At 33.7% G+C, this 16,745-nt stretch overlaps 1 protein-coding gene across 1 annotated transcript; it reads right to left on the bottom strand.

Moving 5' to 3' along the window:
• Positions 1 to 10,291: 10,291 nt before the first annotated feature.
• On the bottom strand, positions 10,292 to 14,484 carry LOC122303718 (sm-like protein LSM5). The gene is made up of 4 exons (XM_043115625.1): positions 14,236 to 14,484; positions 14,013 to 14,136; positions 10,977 to 11,049; positions 10,292 to 10,629 (listed from the first exon to the last, which is right to left on the bottom strand). Exons 1-4 carry the CDS (start codon positions 14,270 to 14,272, stop codon positions 10,597 to 10,599), a joined length of 267 nt encoding a protein of 88 aa, XP_042971559.1. The 5' UTR covers positions 14,273 to 14,484; the 3' UTR covers positions 10,292 to 10,596.
• Positions 14,485 to 16,745: the final 2,261 nt, after the last annotated feature.

Below are 16,745 nucleotides of genomic sequence, written 5' to 3'. Positions count from 1 at the left end.
AACCCAAGATTTCAAGTTTTGTGTAATTATATATTTACACATGTATTTTAATGATAACAAATGAATTCAAAGAATAAAGAAGTCTCAAACTCAAGTTGTCTACACAATGGAGTCAAGCACATCAAGGAAACAAGCATGAGCAAGAAGGGAACAAGTTCACATTAAAATTATAGAGTAATATTATAAATCTCTTCAAAATTTGAAATTAGGATTAATCCTCAAAATTAATATTTTATCATAAAGTATTAAAATACATTTTCCACATATGCATGAATATTTTTGAAAATTAAATTTGAAAATTTTGAAAGATGATTGATTGTCATCTTTTGCATGTGCATGCCTTGATTAAAGGGTTAAACTTTGAGAATATTAAAGATGATTGATTGTTATCTTTCATATGTGCATGTTTTATTTGAATATTTTCAAAAGTGATTGATGCTTTTTTGGACTTATACAAAAGGTAGATGATTTTGTTTGAAAAATTTGAAAAGTAAAGTGTGCTCCTTTTGTCATATGCAAAAAGTAAAAGATTAGGTTTGAATTTTTTGAAAATGAAAGTGTGCTCATTTTGTCATATGCCAAAAGTAAAAGATTAGGTTTGATTTTTTTAAAAAAGTGAATGATGTTGTCTTTGACAATTGAAAAAGAAGAACCTTTTATTTGAATTTTTTGAAAAAGTGAATGATGTTGTCTTTAACATGTGAATCTTTTTAAATTTGAATATGAAGTCTCATATGCCTATAAATAGATCATTTGAGAGCTTCACATTTACAACACCAAGAGCATACAACATTCATTCAAAGATTTCATTCTCTCTTCTCTAAGCATTGAGCATTAATCCTTGTTCATTTTGGGAGATATAGTTTGCGCTATATTGTTCTTATTTCATTCATTGAGGAGTGTTTTCTGATAACCTACCCACTATCAGCTTTTGTATCAGAAAAAGGGTGTGTATAACCCTTGTGTGTGTGGAAAGTATTCTACACGGGGAATAGTTGAATCACCACGTGTAAGGTAATTGCAAGTGTAGAGGGTGTTCTACACGGATCCTTTGTAGCGGTGTTGTTCAAATGTGTAATATGTTTCTATCTCCACCTGAAGGAGGTTGAGTAGTGAATTTGAAAATTCTCAAGAGGTAGCTTGAGGCGAGGACGTAGGCAGTGGGGCCGAACCTCGTTAACATACTGAGTTTGCTTCTCTCTTACCTTTACTCTTTATATTTATTGTTATTTCATATTTTGTTTATATTTTATATTATATATTTGATTTATAATTGTTATTTTTTTAATACAACTCAATTCACCCCCCTTCTTGTATTAGTCATCTGGGCAACAATTGGTATCAGAGCTAAGAGCTCTATTATAAGATTAACTATCTTTTGAGTTAAGATCTTATGGCTAACATTGCAGCTTCATTTGGTGAAGGTCAATTTAGCAGTCGGCCTCCACTCTTTTGTGGAGATAATTACTCATTCTGGAAAGTTAGAATGAGAATATTTCTTCAAACTCAAGGTAGAGAAATATGGAAATGTATTGTAAATGGACCTTATATTCCAATAAAAGTGGTTGATGGAGTAAAGGTCAAAAAGGAAGAAGAAGAGTTTGATCGTGAAGACGATAGACTTTATTCTTTAAATTTAACTGCTATGAATTTATTATATAATGCTCTTAATGGAAATGAGTTTAATAGAATAATGAATTGCGCTACGGCAAAGGAAATTTGGGATAACTTGGAAGTAACTTATGAAGGAACTTCGCAAGTTAAGGAATCAAAAATTTATATTCCTACTCATGAATATGAAATGTTTAAGATGAATGATGATGAATCTATTTCTAGTATGCACACTCGTTTTACTAACATTATAAACAGTTTGACAGATCTTGGCAAAGTTTATTCCAAGGTGGAGATAGTAAGAAAATTTTCAACTCTTTACCAAAACGTTGGGAATCAAAAATTACAGCGATTCTTGAAGCTAGAGACCTCAAGAAGCTCGAAATCAATAAACTCATCAGGTCACTTATCACCCATGAGTACACATTGAAAAGAGGAGAAGAAGAAGGAAAGCCAAAGAAGAGCTTAGCACTTAAAGCTGTTCCTCATGAAAGTGAAAGTGATGAGGATGAGGAAAATGACGATAAAGATGAAGAAGTTACAATGATAACAAGAAGAATTCAGAGATTCTTGAAGAAAAATAGAACTCCTCCGAGGAAATCTTTCAAAAAGTTTTCCAAGAAAGATTCAGGTAAAAATGACACTTTAATTTGTTATAAATGCAATAAACCTGGTCATATCAAGCCAAATTGTCCTCTGCTAAAGAAAGATCGAAACAAGGGCAAGAAAGCAATGAAAGCTACATTGGATGATGATTCAAGTAGCTCAGATAATGAAGCAAGCAATGAAGAATCAGCAAATCTTTATCTTATGGCTAAAGATGACATTGAGATAACAAATCTTGATAATATTGAAAATCCTTCATATGAAGAATTGCAAAATGTTTTAGAAGAGATTTATGAGGAATTTGAAAAATTGGGTATCAAGTATACTGCTTTGAAAAAGAAAAATTCTTCTTTAACAAACGAAATTGAAATTTTAAGAAAAGAAAGTATTATTTTGAAAGATGAAAATCTTGAATTAAATAAGAAGAAAATCGATTTAGAAAATATTGTAGAAAACTTTACGAATGAAAAAAGAAATTTTGAAAAACTTCTTGGTAGTCAAAGATGTGTTTTTGACAAGGCAGGTTTGGGATATATGCCAAAACAAAAATACAAACTTTATAAACATTTCTTTGATAATCATTCTACATCAAAGACTAATATTCAAAATTATTTTCATAAAAATAATTTTGTCAAAAAAGGATATTATTATAATCATTCAAGTTTTTCATATATGTCACATGCTATTTGTAATTTTTGTAATAGAAATGGTCATAATTATCATACTTGTCCTATTAGAAGAAATCATACAATGACTATTAAGGCCATATGGGTACCTAAAAATCTTGTTTCTTCTAATACTAATAAATAAAGGACCCAAAGAACTTGGGTACCAAGAAAAATCCTTTTAATTGTTTTTATAGGTATGCATGAAGTCATCCACAAGTAAAAATAAGTAGTTTTTAGATAGTGGATGTTCAAGACACATGACGGGAGACAAGACTAAGTTCTTTGATCTTAGATCTAAAGAAGAAGGACACGTGATATTTGGAAACAACTCGAAAGGGAAGATCGTGGGAATAGGTAAAATTGGTAATGAATCTTCTCTCATAATTGAAAATGTTCTACTTGTTGAATGTTTAAAACATAATCTTTTGAGCATAAGTCAATTATGTGATAAAGGATTTACAGTTACTTTCAAAATGGATAAATGCATTATTTTGAATGATCATGATTGTAATATTTGTTTTATTGCTTTTAGAAACAATAATGTTTATACAATCGATTTTGAAGAAATTACCTCACAAGATGCTGTTTGCTTTTCAGTTCAAAATGAAACTATTTGGCTATGGCATAGAAGATTAGGTCATGCCAATATGGAACTTATTTCCAAACTTTCAAAAAATGATCTTGTGAGAGGTTTACCAAAAACAAATTTTCTTAAAGACAAAATTTGTAATGCATGTCAATTTGGTAAACAAACAAAAACTTTTTTTAAAACTAAGAAATATATTTCCACTACTAGACCATTGCAACTGATACACATGGATCTTTTTGGACCAAATAGAGTTGCAAGTCTAGGAGGAAAATATTATGCATTTGTTATTGTTGATGATTTCTCTAGATATGCTTGGGTCATCTTTCTTGCTCATAAAGATGAGGCACATAATGCCTTTACCAAGTTATGCAAGAGAATTCAAAATGAAAAGGGCTATACTATTTCAAGTATCTGAAGTGATAGGGGAAAAGAGTTTGTTAATAAAAATATTAAAACATTTTGTGATGAAAACGGTTTTGTGCATAATTTTCTGCTTCTCGAACTCCTCAACAAAATGGGGTAGTAGAGAGGAAAAATAGATCTCTTCAAGAGATGGCAAGAACAATGCTCAATAAGAACAACTTGCCTAGTTAATTTTGGGCCGAAGCGTTAAGTACTGCATGTTATGTTATAAATAGAGTTATGCTAAGGTCTAAGTTAGATAAAACCCCCTATGAGCTTTGGAATGAAAAAACGCCCAACATTGGTTACTTTCATGTATTTAGATGCAAATGTTTTATTTTGAATGACAGGGATAATTTAGGCAAGTTTGATGCAAAATCTGATGAAGGTATCTTTCTCGGGTATTCTACTAATAGTAAAGCTTATAGAGTATTCAATAAAAAGATTTTGACTGTACAAGAATCTATGCATGTAGTATTTGATGAATCTAATTCTCCACTCTCCAAGAAATCTATTGATGAAGAAACAGGAGGTATAAATAACACAGAAAGTCTCAATCTCAACAAAGAGAAAACAATAGAGGAAGTTCAACATGGAGCCATCAGGAAAGATCATCAAAATTTAATACAAGATGCAACCAAACAGTGAAAATTTGTGAAAGATCATCCAGTGGAACAAATTTTGGAAGAACCTTCACAAGGTGTAAGTACTCGATCATCTCTTAGAAATATTTGCAATCATACTGCTTTTCTATCTCAAATTGAACCCAAAAATATTGATGACGCACTTCTTGATGAATCTTGGATTCTAGCTATGCAAGAAGAGTTGAATCAATTTGAAAAAAATGATGTTTGGACACTTGTTCCTAGACTCAAAAATCATACTATTATTGGAACAAAATGGGTTTTTAGAAACAAGAAAAATGAGTCCGGAGTCATTACTAGAAATAAGGCTCGACTTGTAGCCCAAGGTTTTAATCAAGAAGAAGGAATCGATTATGATGAGACATATGCACCTGTCGCAAGATTAGAAATTATTCGAATGCTACTTGCATATGCTTGTTATAAAGATTTCAAACTTTTTCAAATGGATGTTAAAAGTGCTTTCTTAAATGGTTTTATAAATGAAGAGGTATATGTTGAGCAACCTCCAGGTTTTGAAAATCATATTTCCCCAAATTATGTTTTCAAACTTACAAAAACACTATATGGACTTAAACAAGCTCCTAGAACTTGGTACGAGAGACTCAGTGGTTTCTTGATTGAAAAAGGTTTTTCAAGAGGAAAAATCGACACAACTCTTTTCATTAAATATGAAAAAGATGATATTCTTTTGATTCAGATTTATGTTGATGATATAATATTCGGTGCTACTAATGAAAATATGTGTCAAGTTTTTGCTAAGACTATGCAGCATAAATTTGAGATGAGCATGATAGGAGAACTTGCATTCTTTCTCGGATTACAAATTAAGCAAGCAAAAAGTGGGACATTCATCAATCAATCAAAATATATTAAGGAATTACTGAAGAAGTTTGGGATGGAAAATGCTAAGGAAATTGGAACACCAATGAGCCCATCAACTAAACTTGATAAAGATGAATCCGGTAAGCCAGTTGACTCGAAGATATATCGAGGTATGATTGGTAGCTTATTATATTTAACAGCCAGTAGACCAGATATTATGTTTAGTGTGTGCTTATGTGCATGCTTTCAATCATCTCCAAAAGAATCACATTTAATTGCAGTTAAGCGCATTTTTAGATATCTTAGTGGTACAATTAACCTAGGGTTATTGTACCCTAAGCACACATCTTTCGATCTAATCAGTTACACAGATGCAGATTATGCTGGCTGTAAAATAGATCGAAAAAGTACTAGTGGAGCATGTCATTTCTTAGGTCATGCACTAGTTTCCTGGTTTAGTAAAAAACAAAATTCTGTTGCACTATCTACTGCTGAGGCAGAATATGTTGCTGCGGGTAGTTGTTGTGCTCAAGTTCTCTACATGAAGCAACAACTTGAAGATTTTAAACTCATGTATAATCACATTCCAATCAAATGTGATAATACAAGTGCTATAAATCTTTCAAAGAACTCAATACAACATTTTAGAACTAAGCATATTGAAATAAGATATCATTTTCTACGAGATCATGTGCAGAAATGCGATATAGTACTAGAATTCACAAACACAAACGATCAGTTAGCAGATATTTTCACAAAATCTTTACCAAAAGATAGATTATGTATAATCAGAAGAGAAATAGGTATGATGCATGCTATGAATATCTCTTAAAAGATAGACTAGAGTCAATAAAAATAGAGATAGATTTTTTAAATACTTTTACATAAACTTGAGATTCTTAGCCTCATGTTTAAGACGCTCATTCTCTTCATACAATATCATGTCATTCTTATCCATGGGAACCGGTAAGCGGAATGAAGAATCTAATAAAGATTTCAACTGTTTATTCTTCTGTCGAATGATTCCTTCCCTTGTGTGAGACTCTTGAACAATTCGTTGAAATACAACAATTTGTTCTTTGAGCTTTTCAACTTTATGATTTTTAGCTTGTAGCCGCTGAGAAAAAGCAACAATAGAGGAAGAGTAGCGAGTTCCAAGACTCACCAAGTCATAAATAGCATCAGAATCTGACTTATTAGTCAGATTATTATTTTCCTGCTGCAACATGGCACCAATGACTGCTGCAGAAAGGACAGGAGGTTGAGATGCAGAATGCCTCATGGATGGATCTAGGGAAATGTTAGAAGAATGAACCATTGAGAAAAGAATAGAAGGCTTAAAACAAGAATGTTAAAGGAATGCAGATGAGTTATAGAGATGAAAAGAAATTTTGATGCGGATTGGATGAACTTCAGGACTGATTTTATAGAGATAGCATAAAGAACAAGACAAGCTATCATCCAAGTCAAAGAGCAATGTATTTTTTTCCAATCGGTGAAAATGACTTTTTTTAGAAACTCAGAGCCTTCAATCTCATTTGTTAACAACATCAGGCGATTTTTTCAAATCTCCAGCCGCAATTGTCGGATCACGGACGGATGAAATTTATTTTTTATTTTTTAACTATCTACAATGTCTACTAACGTACCGTTTTCTTCAGATCCATTTACTTGTTGTGGATCCTTTTTAATGATGCCAAAAAGGGGAGAAGTGTTAGACTAGAACATTAACATTGTTTGAATTGTTAAACTTATTATATATACTTGGAATTATATTTATACTTTTGCTTGAAAAACTAACGCACATTCTCAGGGGGAGCTTAAGTATTAATACAGGTTTCAGGTTCTATCAAGTATTTGTCATCATCAAAAAGGGGGAGATTGTTGAACCCAAGATTTCAAGTTTTGTGTAATTATATATTTACACATATATTTTGATGATAACAAATGAATTTAAAGAATAAAGAAGTCTCAAGCTCAAGTTGTCTACACAATGGAGTCAAGCACATCAAGAAAATAAGCATGAGCAAGAAGGGAACAAGTTCACATTAAAATTATAGAGTAATGTTGTAAATCTCTTCAAAATTTAAAATTAGGATTAATGCTCAAAATTAATATTTTATCATAAAGCATTAAAATACATTTTCCACATGTGCATGAATATTTTTGAAAATTAAATTTGAAAATTTTGAAAGATGATTGATTGTCATCTTTTGCATGTGCATGCCTTGATTAAAGGGTTAAACTTTGAGAATATTAAAGATGATTGATTGTTATCTTTCACATGTGCATGTTTTATTTGAATATTTTCAAAAGTGATTGGTGCTTGTTTGGACTTATACAAAAGGTAGATGATTTTGTTTGAAAATTTTGAAAAGTAAAGTGTGCTCCTTTTGTCATATGCAAAAAGTAAAAAATTAGGTTTGAATTTTTTGAAAAGGAAAGTGTGCTCATTTTGTCATATGCCAAAAGTAAAAGATTAGGTTTGATTTTTTTAAAAAAATTTCACATTTAAGATCATTTGAGAGTTTCACATTTACAACACCAAGAGCATACAACATTCATTCAAAGCTTTCATTCTCTTTTCTCTAAGCATTGAGCATTAATCCTTGTTCATTTTGAGAGATATAGTTTGCTCTATATTGTTCTTATTTCACTCATTGAGGAGTGTTTTCTGATAACTTACCCACTATCAGCTTTTGTATCAAAAAAAGGGTGTGTATAACCCTTGTGTGTGTAGAAAGTATTCTACATGGGGAATAGTTGAATTACCACGTGTAAGGTGATTGCAAGTGTAGAGGGTGTTCTACACGGATCGTTTGTAGCGGTGTTGTTCAAAGGTGTAATAGGTTTCTATCTCCACCTGAAGGAGGTTGAATAGTGAATTTGGAAATTCTCAACGGGTAGCTTGAGGCGAGGACGTAGGCAGTAGGGCCGAACCTCGTTAACATACTGAGTTTGCTTCTCTCTTACCCTTACTCTTTATATTTATTGTTATTTCATATTTTGTTTATATTTTATATTATATATTTGATTTATAATTGTTATTTTTTTAATACAAATCAATTCACCCCCCCTCTTGTGTTAGTCATCTGGGCAACATCCCCTTATCCATTGTATATGACCGAGACATAACCTTCACAAGACATTTTTTGCAGGAATTATTTGCCCTACAAGGAGTCCAAATGTCACTAAGCACATCCTATCACCTTAAAACCAATAGACAGACTAAGAAAGTTAACAAAACTCTAGAGAATTATCTGAGGTGCTTTAAAGGAGGCAGGCCAAATGACTGGTCCCTATGGGTTCCTCGAACTGAGTGATGGAATAATTCTACCCTTATATGTCAACCAAAACCCCTTTCGAGACCTTGTACGGGTACCTTTCCCCACGACTTATTGACTATATTCCAAACACAACAAGAGTGGAGGCAGTAGAGGCTAACTTGAGATCCAAAGATAAGAATTTCTAACTGCTATGCCATAACTTGCATAAAGCTCAAGATTGAAGGAAAAAGTATGATGATTTTAAAAGAAAAGGTAGGAATTTGAAATAGGGGAGTGAGTGTACATGTGGCCTCAACCCTACCAATAGGCTTTAGTGACCCACCAACAGCCTCAAATTGGCTCCCCATTATTTTGCCCTTTCTAGATAGTACAATAAGTAGAGATGATGGCATGTTGGCTAGATGTACCTTAGAGATCTTGGATACACCCCACCTTTCATGTGTCTCAACTCGAAAAATTTGGGGGCTAACCACACCGCAATCCCCATCTTGCCGCTTGTGGATGACTAGTGAACCCCCCTCTGTCCTAAGCCAAAGGAAGTGTTGGGGTGCCGTATGAAAAAGGTGGAGAACAAGGCTAGGGTCTTCTCTCAACTCGAAAAAGGTGGAGAGCAGGGAGTAAACGATGTCACTTGAGAGACTTATTCATAGCTAAAGGAATCTTTTTCTCACATTGCAGGCAAGGTATTTTAAAGAGGAAGGGTCTATCATCAATTAAGGAGTTAGGGTTTGAGAAGTATTTTCGAGAAGACATAGAACCAAGCTGAGAGAAGACTTCAATTATGTGAGTATATGTTCATTGCTTAACTAGTTAAGTATATGAGTTCCTTAGATATTATGTGATCGGCCACTTATGTTACTTGGTAGTTAAGTGCTAATGGGCGGGAGCATTGTTGAAAGGGCCAGGCATGAAGTAAGGAGTTGTACTTTCTTTTATTTTTGAAAACTCGCCTCTGGCCATTAGGTTCAATTTGGTATTAGAGAATTTTGTGTTCTAAGAGAAATATTAAAAGATTATATTTTAATATTATTATTATTTTAAAATTTAAAAAAATTAAGAAAAAGTTAAATTATTTATTATATTTTATATATAGATTTAAAAAAATTGTAATATAGAAATGAGAATTTTTGAATTTGATATGAGAATTTTTAAAACCAAAGATTCCCCCCATCCCCCAAAAAGAAAAATTTTCCTAGCTATTACATTCTAATTTGGCACCAAGAAATTCTCATCTCAATTTCAAAATTTTCATTTCATCTTTACAACTTTTTCAAATTACCATATAAAATATAATAAATAATTTAAAATTTTCAAATTCTAAAATAATAATAATATTATAATATAATATTATAATATTTCATGTTAAAACTCAAAATTCTCATTGCAGTCTACAGATCAAATTTGCTTTACATCCAATTAAACCATTGGATGTGCTATTTAAATGAACGCACGAGATTGATTGAGACAAAATTGTTAACAATTATTATCGATTAATTAATTATCTGCTATTTACAGTACAGGTGTCTTGAAAGTGTTCCAATTGCTTTAAAAGATGTATTTTAGAACACATTGAATATGCGAAGAAAATCTCCCTTGGCCAAGTATTGAGGAGAAATCTCCTTGAAACTGCCGATTTGAGCTTCTACTTTAAAAGTCCACATAGATAAAACTCCACGCTTCATTTCAAAACAAAGATTAAGATAATGGAAGGAACAGTAGGGCTCATGGCACCTGAAAAAGATGCATAAGTCTGGATAACCGCTAAAAACAATCCATCATACTCCATGATATATCATTGGAAAAGACCACCACACGCTATCCTACAACCATCACTACTAGAGAACAAAGTGGTGGAGAAAGGAGCATCTTGGTGGTTAGAAGTCTCGTTAAAACAGAGGAGTAATCTAACCCACCAATCAGAGTAAAAGGGAGAAAAATCAAGAACCAAGTAAAGATTAACGGCACTCTCATTCTGGATCAGGCGAACCACCAGGCACGAGCTGCATTTGGCACAAACGTGTAAGAACGGGTGATTTAGATAGACATCTAAAACATTTCTTTTTGTGATAAGGCTCCATTAGCATAGGTTACAAGAAGCAAAAACAGTTAACATCAGTCTTGCAGAAAGTAGTTCAAATGAGAGGGTTTAGTATATAATATTTAAATGCTTTGGGACTTCTAAAACTGATAGCTGAGGTTAAGTACAGGTATTTTAAATCAAAGGTGGAAGGAATATATTATTGAGACTTGAAAAACAAAATTAAAAGACTCGAACAAATGGCCCATGACTTTTGAATTGTTTATGGGCAAAAAATGGGGAAAAACAAAGAGACATCAATGCACTTACAATGGCAATGTTGTTTCCATTTAGTAAAATCTGATCAAGCTTTGTTATCCGTCTCCCTTCAGAAGTGATCTCACTGTTACAAACATAGAAGCAGAAAAGCAAATAAAATCAGGAATAATGCAGGAATCCTTTAATTGTTAAGATTTCTAATGATACAAAAAAAGTAGCTGGATAATTATTGTGAACAACAAGCAGGCAAATAGTGCGCACACATAAGGGGTGGGTAAGAGGGAAGAGGAGGGAGGGGGGGGGGTGCTTACTGTGAGAATTACTATTTAATCTATTGGTGTAAATAAAACCTCCGCCACAATTTGAATCTCAAACTGGGAAAATAAAATACCAACAAAGCTAAGCACATTGTTCACACCGAAAAAAAAGAAAATTTTCTGCGATTACAAAGCCATCTAGGACACGATCCTTCAAAAACTCAGAAAGGAGGGCATCGGCACTAGGGGCCAGGCTCAAATTTTCCATTAGGGATATATATGTTACCACTTATTAGACAACACCACATAATGCATCATGTATGCATGTAGCTATAACAATTAAGTAGCATTTGATTTGCCAGCCTTTCACATGTATGCATGCATTTATGCATGTAGGTATCACAAATAAGTTAGGATACTTTGGAAGAACCTTTTAAGGTTGCATTTTGGTAGTGAGGTTATCTAAGATATTATGTGAATAGTAGTAAAAAAGTAATAATAAAATATTGAATAATAGTGAATAGTAGTAATAAGTAGTGAAAAGTATTGATAAAATAATGAATAGTGAGTGCTTAAGTCTTTATCTTTTGTACAAGCAACAACATGTGTGAGCTTAAAAATGGGAAAGAGAACCACAAGAAGAAGAAAAAGTAAAAAGTAAAAATGCTCAAACAATTGGGAAATGTCTTCCAAACAAAGATTTGCCAAAAAATAAAATCACTAGACAACGAATCAGCTTAACACAAATCTGAAATAAATATGTGAGATCCAACATTAAGTTTTGTGTTCTTATTGTAAATCAAGTGTCCTTTCCATCCTTTTTCCCACAAGATTTGAAATCCTCTATAATGGATATGAGCATTTGCCCATACAAATAATAGATTGTATGTCGGACGATTTATAGAGAGGATAGAATAAAGACCTGAATTTTGTCTAACTCCTAAGGGTTGGCTCAAGTGGTAAAGGCCTTGGGCTTGGTGGTATACTCCCCCAAGGTCTAAGATTCAAATCCCCTATCTCTAGGGAATATCATACTGGGAGATTTTTCCCTTGAATTACCGGAGGTGCACTTGCGGAAGACTTCTTGCCAAGGGCCTGTGCATTCCTGGGATTAGTCGGGATGCTGTTCTTGAACACCTGGTGCTAATCCAAAAAAAAAAAAAAGACCTAACTTTTGTCTGTTATTCTGATGAGAGATGGATAGAGACCCGGATAGCTACTAATCACCTCTCTTACCTTTAGAAAATTAGAAGGCTCGTGTCCTATGTAAACTGGCAAATTCAAAGTTTCCAAATTTCAAGAAGACAACTAAAGAATGAACAAATGAGGGTGGAACTACTAAATTCCCATAGTTCAGTGGAATAACTCAGCGGACCATTCAGTCTAAGAGAACATAACCAAAACAAATTCAACTCCAACCAAGTTGTATCTCCAACTATAATTATCGACAGGGTGATAGACATCTAACAAAAGAATGGAAAATCAAATGCCTTGAGCTTCATCACTGGCTTCCATGAAGGGATTCTCTTATTAGGAAAAAAAAAAAAAAATTCCATGGTAAACCATAGCGAAATAAAAACATCTTCAAGATTACACCATGGCACAGCCCGTTAAGCATTTGGGTTTAGCAAAAAAAAAAACATCTTGCATTCCAGAGCAAGATCTCCCAAAATGAAGACAACTAATGAGAGGAAAGGTTCTCTTTTCAGAGTAAAAATGCAGTGGAGATGGGATGGGAGTTGAGACCTGTAGCTCAGAAGATTAGAACATGCGGCTACGAACCACAGAGCCAGGGGTTGAATGCCTCCATTATATTCTAACAACAGCGATTTTCTTGTGTCATCTATAGCGACGTAGATAGGTCTTATCTCTTGTATACTTGGGCTATGCCTATCCTTATTAATACTACCGTTTACTTAAAAAAAATAAATAAATAAAAAATTCTAATGACAACGGATAGCCCATGCAAGAATGTGAAATGGGATATTTTGCAAAAGAACGTCTAAAAAGGTTAAGATGATTGAGATGAATTTAAAACCAAGCAGCTGTATGCTTTCTCCAGCCTAGTTGACTCCTACAGACTTACCATGACTGGGGATGAAACCCTACTTCTCGATGGTTTATGTAAAAGGGAACACTTCACTGGCACCTTCAGCAATAACACTAGCATACCAAAAATTTGTCCATGTCACGCAGTCCATTCATATTTACAAAGCCCAAACCAACATACAGCTCGATCTAACCCTTAGGGATTGGCTCAAGTGGTAAAGGCCTTGGGATTGAAGGTATGCTCCAATCTAAGGTTCAAATTCCCTTGGGTGCAAACAATCTCTAGGGGCCATCTAACAAGAGGATATTCTTCTTGAATTACCAGATGTGCACTTGCGGAAAACTTCTTGCCAAGAGCCTGTGCACCCCTAGGATTAGTCGGGACATTGTTCCTGGATACCTGGTGCCAATAAAAAAAAAAAAAAAACATACACCTCAACCATTTTTTTTTTCCACAACTCTCAAGCAACATAATGACGATAGCCGACAAATGAATATACCATCAGAAGCTGGAGCATTATACAACTACCGGCTTGCTTAAACAGAAGTTTCCGACAGCATAAAGCCAAAACCAACAATGAGAGCCTAAAGCCATACCAATAATAAAAGTCCTAACTTTCAACTCCAGAATCCCTTTGCTTTCCTTCCCCGCAATATTATGAAGAAAACCCAATTGACACACATAAGCATATAAGACCAATATTCACTATCCCATTATCATAAATCAGTAAATAGAACTAAAACCCTAATACAATACACATGCAATGAGTGAGGAACATACTACTCTGTGACGTCTTCGAGGACCATATTGACGTAGACGTCGAAGCCCCTGAGAGTACCAACGAGCTCCTTGTCCCCCTTCATTATCACCCATATCTTTGACCCAATGCACCTATCAATTAGTTCTGCATGTTTTCCATGACAGAACCCAAAAAAGGAAAAGATTAATCTTCTGTTCGGTTTTCTAGAGAGAAAGAGAGAGGGAGAGAGAGAGAGAGAGAGACCTGACGGAAGCAGCTGCGAAGGATTGTTAGCGGCCATTGAGCGTTTGAAAGAAGCGAGCGGTGGCAGTGCGCGAAGCGATTAAGGAAAGCCTTGGGTCTCCGAGTTGAATTTTGCAGGTTTACTCTGGGATATGTAGGAAGAAACTTTTACTTGACCAAACCATCCTTGGATTTTTCCAATATTTACGCACAAATTTTGCAACCTATCGCCTCCAGGCTCCAAGTCCTTATTTGCTGCTCTCTTCAAGTCAATGTCGTCAAGTGTTTCAGTTCAAAGTTAACAAAGCTATCAAGCCTGCGTGTAAAAGTTAACTTGAGCTGAGTTGAAAAGAGCTGAATTAAATTAAATTAAGTGAAATTTTTTTATAAATAATAATAAATTAAGATAATAAAATAAGTTTTGTGAAATCTATCTAAAATGAATTTAAATGTATTTAGATATTAAAATGAGTTTATATTTATTTATAGAAAATTAAAAAAAAAATTGTTGATTTTGTGTGTAAAGATATGTTAAGTTGAAAATAATTATAGATCCTACGTGTAAAAAAGTTTTGAATTGAGATAAATTTAGTAATTTAAAAATTATATATTTAGATGTTAGACTCAGGTTAAAATTAAACTGAACTGAATTAATCTCAGTACACTTCAACAACCAACCAAACCGTTTGGTTGGCCACTTCACTTTGTAAGTTTGTAATCCAGCCCTCTTGATTTTCCATGATTTGATCTCAGCTCCATATGTTTGTGGTAATCTTTTATCAATATCTGATCATCGATAAAATGGACCATTCTCCCTCCATTTATTTCTACTTTGATCATTGAGTTCATGAGACCGACAAAAACCAAGTTCTAGATGGAATGTAATTATGTAAATTTGAAATTATTTTTTTAATCAAGTAATATAATTATATTGGTTAATTATTAAATAAATTGTAAAACGATTGTAGATGTATCGACGTATCGTTACTTATTCAACATGTAGGCCATTTTTTATTGAGTTTGCTAGTGCTACCAAAGAAACAATAGTCTCTTTTGGTCTTCGGGTGAAGTCCACCCAAGGGATCATACTTTTTTTTAATCTTGAAAAGATAAAATTTAATATTCCCCTTCACATTGGCTCGAGTCAAGACTTGCTTGAATATTATTGAAAGACTTTGAAATCTTGAAACCTAACTATAGACCTTGAAATCTTGAAACCTAACTAAAGACCTGGAAAACTTATTAGTTATTTTCAAGGTTTATTGAACCCAAGCTTTTTCATGACCAGACTCGAGATTTCTAAAGTACAAACTTTCAACCGACGCACCCTTAATTTTGTTATTTATTTATTTTTTTTATCCCAAATTACCATATATTCTTCAATATACCTTTCTAAGTTGGGACTTGGTAGAGGTATATCAGCATCAAATTCTAGTATGAATGTAGGCTTGATTGATGTTACTGCATCTGGTCATGAATATCATACACAACTGGAAAGCAGCCTCACAACTGGAATGCTTGCGTATAAAGAAAGTCAGACCAATCCAAAGGATATCAATCTTATACCGTCATCTACTGCAATTACATAATTGATTATCTTGAGGATTGAATATTCGAATACTTTCCATTGTAATCCCTTTAATCATGACCATAACTTAAATGCTAGTTCATATATATCATGTATATATACTCAATGAGGCTGTATTGTAATGTTGTGAAGATTAATATATATCAGTTTCTTCATTTGTTTTTGCATGGTATCAAATCCCCTCATGAGTTAACACCTATTTAATCCTTTGATCCAAACTACTGCTATGTCTTCCTCTACTCACTCGTCTTCCTCTTCCTTCTATTTGTCCCTACCTAGCATTACTCATTTTATTTCCATCAAGCTAGATAGTAATAACTATCTCAACTGGGTATCACAGTTTTTGCCTATATTGCACAACCATGATCTTATAGGCATAGTTGATGGCACTAAGCCATGCCCACCAAAATTCCTCCCTGATCATTCAGAGAATTTGTCTACAAAAATAAATCCCAATCTCTTACTGTGGCAGAAGAAGGATCAATACCTTCTTAGCTGGTTCAACACCACCTTGTCCAACAATGTTTTGTCATATATCTATAATTTGCATACCTCCAAGTAAGTGTGGACTTCTTTGGCAACTCGATTTGTCTCACAATAAAGATCCAGAGTGGCCTATTTAAAGCAACAACTTCAATCCTTGAGTTAAGGATCTCAAACTTGTACTCAATATCTTGGGCAAGTCAAGATCTCAGCTGACCAACTCACAGCAGTAGGAGAGGTAGTGGATGATGATGACCTCATCTCGTACATCTTGGGAAGTCTCAACCCAACTTACACAGCTTTCATCACCTTTTTTCATTTCACTACCCGAGACTCTATGATATCCTTTGAAAACTTCCAGGTTGAGTTGTTGAGCCATGAGATTCTCCTTGGAAACCAACACCAACAACAATCCTCTAAGTCATGCAACTTTGCACTTTATTCTCAAAAGCCTAATTCC

The sequence above is a fragment of the Carya illinoinensis genome, chromosome 3 (genome assembly GCF_018687715.1).
Source record: "Carya illinoinensis cultivar Pawnee chromosome 3, C.illinoinensisPawnee_v1, whole genome shotgun sequence".
NCBI classification, from domain to species: Eukaryota; Viridiplantae; Streptophyta; class Magnoliopsida; order Fagales; family Juglandaceae; genus Carya; species Carya illinoinensis.
The sequence above is the reverse complement of the archived record's forward strand: the minus strand, read 5'-3'. Positions and strand labels throughout refer to the sequence as shown.